The sequence below is a fragment of the Centroberyx affinis genome, unplaced genomic scaffold (genome assembly GCF_046629955.1).
Source record: "Centroberyx affinis isolate AG114_WGS23_722 - 3 ecotype Tasmania unplaced genomic scaffold, CSIRO-AGI_Caff_v1 ptg000664l_1, whole genome shotgun sequence".
Taxonomy (NCBI): Eukaryota; Metazoa; Chordata; class Actinopteri; order Beryciformes; family Berycidae; genus Centroberyx; species Centroberyx affinis.
Window position 1 is genome coordinate 228,886 of NW_027279288.1, and position 8,749 is coordinate 237,634.

The 8,749-nt window shown below is 40.1% G+C and overlaps 1 protein-coding gene across 1 annotated transcript; it reads left to right on the forward strand.

Annotated features, from left to right (window-relative positions):
* Positions 1-321: 321 nt before the first annotated feature.
* LOC139643857 (cAMP-dependent protein kinase type II-beta regulatory subunit) lies at positions 322-6,885 on the forward strand. The gene is made up of 11 exons (XM_071519137.1): positions 322-677; positions 1,872-1,907; positions 2,866-2,918; positions 3,388-3,471; positions 3,728-3,834; positions 4,071-4,224; positions 5,450-5,551; positions 5,642-5,716; positions 5,845-5,913; positions 6,015-6,150; positions 6,752-6,885. The coding sequence occupies exons 1-11, from the start codon at positions 413-415 to the stop codon at positions 6,883-6,885; spliced, it is 1,215 nt and encodes a 404-aa protein (XP_071375238.1). The 5' UTR covers positions 322-412.
* Positions 6,886-8,749: the final 1,864 nt, after the last annotated feature.

The following is an 8,749-nucleotide window of genomic DNA, read 5'->3' on the forward strand; positions in this document are numbered from 1 at the left end:
TATTTGTTTTTATTATTTTGCACCTTATTTTATTAACACGATCGGTCTCTCACCTACACTTGAAGGTTTCTCTTTACCACAATTTAGATTTTGCCACTGACTGCAGTTTCTGCCGTAGCTGCCGCTCATACGCAATCCCTGGTAGGTGGTTGCCATGGATTCTTGGGTCACATGCGTGGGTTTCCTGTAGCCAGAAGCAGCAGAAGATGCTTGGACCAAAAATCCAGAGCCATTTTCATTCAAGAAATAGAAAGGCTTCGCTGTGGATGGCTTGCTAAATTGGTGGACCACATAGACCTGTCTGCTCATTTTTTTTTTTTTTTTTGCTCCGTGCTTTTGATTCCAGCTGAAGACTTGTTTTAAATTCGCAGCAAACCGGCATTTTGTCCACATCCATAGACTGATAACAGGAATGAGTATAGAAATTCCTGAAGGACTGACGGAGCTGTTACAGAGCTTTACCGTGGAAGTGTTGAGGAATCAGCCCAGGGATTTACTCGAGTTTGCATTACAGTACTTCACCCAGCTGAAGGACAGCGAGACCAAAGAGGCCTCATTTGGCAATGACCAAAATTCGGCCCCAAGACCTGGTAAAGCGGTCAATTTCATTGACGAAGCCATGCAGATCGATTCGGAAAACGGAGAGGAGGAGGAGGAGGATGACGAGGAATTCATAGGTAGGCCAACGGATTAACTGGTCTGCATTATGTTAATTTGAATGCTTATTGACCTTAATTTATTTTGAATCATCAGCATGTAGCCCAGTGTACCGGGCTTCTGTTCTGCTGAAGGGAATAAAAACCATTCAGCGCAGTGATGCTCCAGCGCTTGCCACCTTGCATCCACCATGGCTCTGTCATTTGCCATATATGGTCATGGAGGCTGAATGATGGTTAATGAACGTGTGCTGCTCTTCATTAATGCAGACACATTATTATGAGAATGACAGTGGTAAAGCATAGCTGCTGCAGATTAAGGGACGGTGCGTTTTAGAAACACACACCCCGCACCTATAGGTCATTTGAATATTTCCGAGTTTCAGGTGGCAGGCCTAGGATGGGCCTATAGCCTGGATTTGATTGTGTATCAGAAATATAACACAACAGGTCATGGTGCAAAACTAGAGCTTTACTAAATGATACTTGGGGAAAAATGACTTTGGCTGCCCTATCTTAATTTATTCCTCCCAAACTGGGGGCAAATCTAACACAATGGCTGGTGCAAAATTGCCATATAAGGTGCAGCAAGTAGCATAGCAACCCAGAGCCTGACACAGCATCCCAATGAGCGATGGGGTCTGCTGGGCTGGAATGGTTATTTGAGAACAGGTACAAATTTCCTTGGCAGAACTGAAGTAAACTTTTTGTGGGTCATGATGACTGGAGCCCATCACACCACCAGCACCATGTCTTAATGATATTCAAATCTCTAGTGAGCTTCCTGGGGTAATGTTGTGCCTGGCTAGCGAGGTTTTTCATGCATGAGACCTGGATCATGGATCTAATGTATATTTCATACCAAGCTATTGTTTCAGAGCTTGGTGCTTATTGTTGTGTTTGTCATTTAAATGTTTTCTCATTTAAATTGGATTCAAAGAGGTAAACGCATTTCAAAGGACCTCTTATTATTGTGGTTTTACACAAGTGAGCATGTCTCCATAATGGTGTGTAAAAGGTTTGGCATATTCTACTACACCTGTGGTAAGCATTGATGTGAAACACATTATGCTGGCTGGTCTATGACCCTTCCCAGTGATCATCCAGTTACTGTAAGATAAATGTACTCAGATTCTTTATCAGTGTCAATAATGATGATTATCAAAACATTATGATGAAATTTAACATGAATATATATTTTTTATGTTTTTGCAGCCCCCGTTATTAACCGATTCATCAGAAGAGCATCAGGTGAGTTCTCATTTGCTGCCTGTTTAGACTGCCTGTTGAAGGCCTGTCCTGTCAAGTTGAACACTCTGGACAGCATCAGTGATGGAAATATATAAAACCTCCTTGACACATGAACACTCACCAAGGCTGTGTCAGATTTGTTCCAGTATATTCAATATTGAAGAATTTTTCCGTCTGTTTCTTCTCAGTGCGTCTGTGCTTATTGTAATAACGTTGATTTATCTTCTGCTACAATAGTGGTTGTGAAAGCACTTTGTCTCCTGGAGCCTGGGGCATATGTCAGTGGGATGAGATCAGGCCACGTTCAGTGCACTGTTGATAAGAATCTTAATCTCTTGTTTATGTGAGATTGGATATATTGATCCTGACTATAGCTGTATAAAAGAAACTGTACTACCTGGACTGATATCTGAATGCTTGGCTTTGGGATGGATGACTTGAAATGATTTGGAGCTCGGGTCTGGTGAGAAAGTACAGCACACTCCTCTCCCTTAAAACTTCTTTAAGCGCAAACTCCTATTTTTAATTGGGGAATGGGGAATGAGCATGTAGACAAAGGCAGACAAAACATGATGCTTTGCTATGACTACTTCATGTCTTATCTTGGCATAAAATACAAAGGAACGCAATGTGAAATGTAGTAAGAGTGCCACCACCGTCACTGCATCCCCCTCAAATCCTGCACTTAAGGAGAGAAAGGTTATGTTCAGTGAAAGATTCATTGCATACAATGGCTCTGAATCTTGCCTGGGATTTGGCTTTTACTGTATGACTGGGATGAATGGTGTGTTGGCCATACTGAACATGAACCCTTGTTCCTCAGATCATGTGGTGGATGTCTTTGTTTCCAAAAGCTCTGTCTTTTACATTCGGCTGAACATAGATTAAAATTTCTGGTTGAATTTACCGTCTGGAAGTGAATGTGTAATTTGTTCATTTCTTTATCTCTGTCATGCAGTCTGTGCTGAAGCGTTCAACCCCGATGAAGATGAGGAGGATAAAGAGCCATGGGTAAACTGTGTTTCGTGCCATACTGATTTGATTTTCATGTTGGGGTTGATATCGCCAAGCAATATGAATTGTAGGTGTGAATCTGAATAAAAAAAGCGTTAAAAGCAGTGTTGTATGAGAGGCTGTGTGGGGCTTATTTCAATGAATACTCACACATACACATATGAAACGCTTGCACATACAGTACACATGAAATGCTCACACTTACGCATGAAAAAGTCACACATACATATGAAACACTCACACATACACATATTTATGTGTGACTTTCATACGTGTTTGTGTGAGTATTCAATAATATGAATGCGTGTGTGAGTGTTTCACATGTGCATGTACAAGCAAAGTGTGAAGTAAGCCCTACTTCTCATAGTGTTCAATGGCAATGGTCAACATCATGAAGTCTTCTGTATGTAGCTCCATGTGTAGGACGCTGCAGGGCCATATCACAGGAGTGTGCTTTAATCTGCAGGTCACACACCCTAAAACAGACGAGCAGAGACAGAGACTACAGGAGGCATGTAGGGACATTCTTCTGTTCAAAAATCTGGAACCGGTAAGTGAAATATTCCACAATAACACTCGCTACTCCTCTGGTTTGTTCTCTGCCATCTCTTAAATTACGCAAAGGAGAATATAGCCTGGGGCCAGCATGTTTTTGCCACGGCTCAGTGCACTATGCATGATTTTTACAGATGGTTATTTTTCAGTAGCTGAAACGGCATGTTGAAAGGGATTCTACGTGAGTGTTTCAGCGTTTGAAATTCAAATGTTTGACAAGTTGTTTTTGTTTTGATTACACACCATCGCAGGAAGAGATGTCTCAGGTACTGGATGCCATATTTGAGAAGTTCTGTACAGATGGAGAGCACATCATTGATCAAGATGATGATGGGGACAACTTCTATGTTATTGAAAGGTGCTCTTTCATATCAGTTCTCACTCAAATGTTATTTGCCAATCACATTATTGATTGTTAAATTTGTAAATCTGATAAATATTATTGGATTCTTGCATCAGTAGGCACAATACCTTCTGCTGACACTGTAAATACAAGAATATGTTGAAGGCTGAAAGAACTCAGCAGTATCTGATAACCCACCATATGTTAATATTTCCTCTGCTTGTCTTTCTTTCCATTGTGTTTTCATTCAGTGGAACATTTAACATTTTCATGAGGGTTGAGGGCACAGAGAAGATGGTAGGCTGCTATGACAACCGAGGGAGCTTTGGGGAGTTGGCGTTGATGTACAACACCCCCAGGGCAGCTACAATAATCGCCACTTCACCTGGAGCCCTTTGGTGCCTAGTGAGTAAACCATTAAACCTGCATGCAGGTGCACAGCTGGCTCTGTCCTGAATTTATTATAATCTGTGTTGGCAGTTCTCTCAAGATTTAGAGTCAGTGGTATCCTTGGCATTGTTTGTTCCCTAGGTGAGATCATACTGATATAACATACAAATAAAACCCATTGAATGTAACTAAGGAGGAGACTTTTTTTTTTGTTAAACTGAGCATCTGATGACTTTGACCTCTTCACAATGCTGTGGAGGTCCAATTACCACTTAATCTGGCTTTCTATGATGCAGTTTGTTTATGAATGACCAGCAATCTCCACCTACGTGTCCCGCAACAAGGGGGTCATGTCCCAAAACTAATTTTGAAATAATTAGTCGTGGGGAACAACATTGTTATGTCATGCTCTCTTTATGCAAATCAAGTTTTAGCTGTATCACCTATTAACCTTGGCACCAGTGTGTGTGTGTCTGTGTGGCTGATAGAAAACCAGCAGTACACAGGGGGACTTGAGGACCAGGATTGAGAACCACTGCACTATTATGGTTGGGGGTGCCTGAGTGCAGGCCATGGAAGCTTATTTGGGTGAAAAAACAAAATCCCATGCCACCCCTAGCTAGAGGGCGCCCTAGGCGGCCGCCTACATCGCCTGTGCCACCAACCACCTTTGTTATCTGACACGTTGCTGGCTTTGGCTGCAAACCCTCCCATTGTGTTAGACTGATAGCCTGCCTGAACTTTATATCTTCCTGAAATGTCAGAGAACTGCCAGTAGAGATGTTTTTAAAGCTGTATCATTAAAAACAGCAGCATGACATCAGCACCTGGGTGCTGTTGCTGCTGAAATATTCTGGGTGATGTTATGGTTGAGGAGAGACGCTCCACTTGGTAAATCCTGACTCACAGTGCCCCCTGGTGGATAATGTTTCATACTTGTTATTCTTTTGTACAGGATGTCTGAAAAGTCTGGCATCATAGGGGAAAAGTAAATGAGTATCAAAACTGCTGGTCAGTATTAGGGTGCAAAGCTACATCTCCTTTTTGGAGACCAGAAACCTGGGTGCCTTACACTACTCAGCCATCCTGACTTTTAATATGTGCAGGGAAAGCAAGTGCAGCAAGAAAAAGTATATGGCGTCACTCATCCCTATGAATCCAGACTTTTCGTACATCCTGTATTATTTCTTAATTAGTATGAAGAATGAATATGAATGCTTTCTTTTAATCTCTGTTTCAGGATCGTCTGACATTCAGGAGGATCATAGTTAAAAACAATGCCAAGAAGAGGAAGTTGTATGAGGCGTTCATTGAAACAATACCACTGCTTACATCATTAGAGGTTAAGATCCACCTTTTCCCCCAGCATAAAGAAACTGCAGTATGCATTTTCAACAAAGACAGTGTCAAACAATTTTCTTCTCATCCACAGCTCTCGGAGAGAATGAAGGTAGCTGATGTGATATCCTCTAAAGTGTTCAGTGATGCACAGCAGATTATTGCTCAGGTGATTATTCTCTTTGCACTATCTGTACTTGGATTTGTATTTTCTGTCTTCTGCCACTATATCACATTTATAAGCAATCAGTCACATTCATTTTATGTGCTCATTTACATTAATCTCTTGTGTTGCAGGGCGATCTAGCAGATTGCTTCTATATTGTTGAGTCTGGCCAAGTTAGAATCACCATTAAGAGAAGCAGGGTATGTTTGCACAGTAGTCTACTTTGTCTTATTCCTCAAAAGATGGAGATCACTGGTATTTCCTGTTCGGTATGTTATGGTTTGCATTTCTCTCTTGCCAGACGAAAAAAGACCAAGAGGAAGAGGAGGTAGATATAGCCACGTGCTCCAGAGGCCAGTATTTTGGGGAATTGGCACTTGTCACAAACAAGCCCAGAGCTGCATCAGCCTATGCTGTGGGAAGCGTCAAATGCTTGGGTATGTTCTGTGCAATCTTATGATCATGCATACATTTTGTCGGGCAGGTACATTTTCCAATAGATCACCTATAACTCTGCATTAGTTTACAGTTATCTTTGTATGGGAGGTAGGGCTGGGCGATATATCAATATTATATCGATATCGTAATATGAGACTAGATATCGTCTTAGATTTTGGATATCGTAATATCGTGATATGGCATAAGTGTTGTCTTTTCCTGGTTTTAAAGGCTGCATTACAATAAAGTGATGTCATTTTCTGAACTTACCAGACTGTTCTAAAACAGGGAAGGAAACCCTGTCTTTGCATTTTATTTTGATCACAGTCTTGTTTTAATAAAAGTGCTTGTGACATCTCACATGTGGCTTTGACTTACAGCTGAACATTTAGCCTACTTCGTAGAAAATACCGAGATATATATCGTGTATCGCCATTCAGCCTAAAAATACCGAGATATGATTTTTGGTCCATATCGCCCAGCCCTAATGGGAGGACACAAATATGAGTAAAGACAGGTCTTCTGGCTGTTGTTTTGTACATCCTTCAGTGGCAGAACTGTCCTAAAACTGTCTGACTCTTGCTTTGTTTTGTTTTCCAGTCATGGACGTTCAGGCCTTTGAGAGATTGTTGGGCCCATGCATGGACATCATGAAGAGAAACATTGCTAATTATGAGGAGCAGTTGGTGACCCTGTTTGGTAGTAGCACTGACATTGAGGAACAAAATGCATGAAATTTAGCATGGAGATAGCTCCAATGGACCATGAATTGGTGGATGGAAAAAAAGTCTTATATGGATGTTTTTTTTTCCCCATAACGACCTAAATATACCAATTTTCCTACAAGAAATGTGAAAACCTACTACACTGACATTTGTGTTTTAGATATTTAAAACAAATTTTAACAGATTACTTCAGTGTCCCAGATAAGACAACCTCAATTTTAAAGGGGTTTGTCATGGAGTATTATGACTAAAGTAAAGTAAGCCAAAGCAGAGTTGCTTAAAGCTTGTCAAATTAGATTTCACACAATTCTCACCGTAAAATTTTAAGTGTGCATTTACTTTGTCAGTGTCAGATGAGTTACTTGTTTGTATATTGAACACTTTTGTTAACTCTCACCTCCTCTCTCACAGTGTTATGTTTAGGCCTACAGCATAATCTCCTTTGTAAATTTCAAAATGTTATTTGTTAGAATCACATGCCAAAGGTAATTTCTTGCTGGATCAATTGTGAGCGATTATGCCATGTTCTCTCGTCATTTTTGGCAAGGGCACTACTGCAGTGTAGGGAACACTTGCACCATGAGGTGCATTGGTATAAAAGTGCCACAACATGAGAAAGAATTAACAATGTTTGTTAATAAAGTTGAGAGTATTCATAAGGATCATTTTACGTCGAAATTGCATCCTGTTTTTGGATAACAGCTTTCACATTCACTTTTGACCACCAGAGAATGTAGACTTCCCTGTGGTGGCAGTGGTCCAACTTTTTAAGAAATACATTTCCATTGTCATGAGATTTAATCCCTTGAATACCTTTTCATAAACTGTATATCATTGTTGGTAAGTGTTTAGTGGCTGTTAGCCTAATACTATGCTTTTGCACAAAACAAACTTCAGAGATAGCTGATAGTTTTGTAAGAACATTGCTGTACAATTTGAATTTGAGTATTTACTGTTACACCTTTAATTTGATAAATTGCCCTACTAGACTGTAGTCATTATAAGCAATGTCTTGGAGCAGTTCATTCCCCTGTGTTTTAATGTAAAATTTAAGTCATGCTGTTCTTGTGTCGGTGAAACATACGTTATGATTATTTCATCCATTATTGCTGTCTACCTCTGCCAACAACTAATACTGTTTGGAAATGCATATTCTAATGTTCCCTCTCAACAGGAACCTCTAGTGGCTCCTGTTTGTTTTGTTTTTCCTTTTTTTTTTTATACAGTAATTACAGTCCTCTGTATATTTGTCTGTGGTTTACTGTAGCTTAAATGGTTTAGAGATGATTTTAACACTAATTTTCTGTATAAAATGAATCTTATTCCCCCTCTGTGCAGGTAGTCATGGTAATTTGAAGTACCATACAAGGCAAAACCATAATATTGGCCGAAAGTATGTTTCACTTTTCATGTCAATAAAGAGCGTTTTATATTCACGTGTAACATTATTTATCAGAATGAAGACATAATCAGCACTATTCATCCATCCATTCATTCATTCGTTCGTTCGTTCATTCATTCATTCATTCATTCATTCTTTCATTCATTCATTCAGTAGTAGCCTAATATCAACAAAAAGTAAATACAATGTTCGCACGAGGCAGCGGATATCGTTTGGAAACTTGAACAAAAGTGTTTCTTGCGATGGTTGATTCATTGTAAATAAAAAAATAACAGTGTATTGTTCCTGTTATTGCCAATCAGCTGTTACTGGGTAGTAACAGACATGTACTTTCAGCCAATGATAATTTGATCAACAAACTAGGCCCTGCCCCCTACGATTTTATCAACAGCATCGACCAATAGCAAGCGCAGAATGTCGCTACTGACGTTTCTATCCACCAATAGATGGCCTTATTTGGAGGCATTCATT

Bases quoted from the DNA above. Each gene is read 5' to 3' on its own strand.
- LOC139643857 (XM_071519137.1), top strand. From the start codon at position 413: ATGAGTATAGAAATTCCTGAAGGACTGACGGAGCTGTTACAGAGCTTT. The intron at 3,472-3,727 runs GTAAGTGAAATA...ACACCATCGCAG, and splicing joins TGTTCAAAAATCTGGAACCG to GAAGAGATGTCTCAGGTACT. The intron at 5,914-6,014 runs GTATGTTTGCAC...CTCTCTTGCCAG, and splicing joins TCACCATTAAGAGAAGCAGG to ACGAAAAAAGACCAAGAGGA.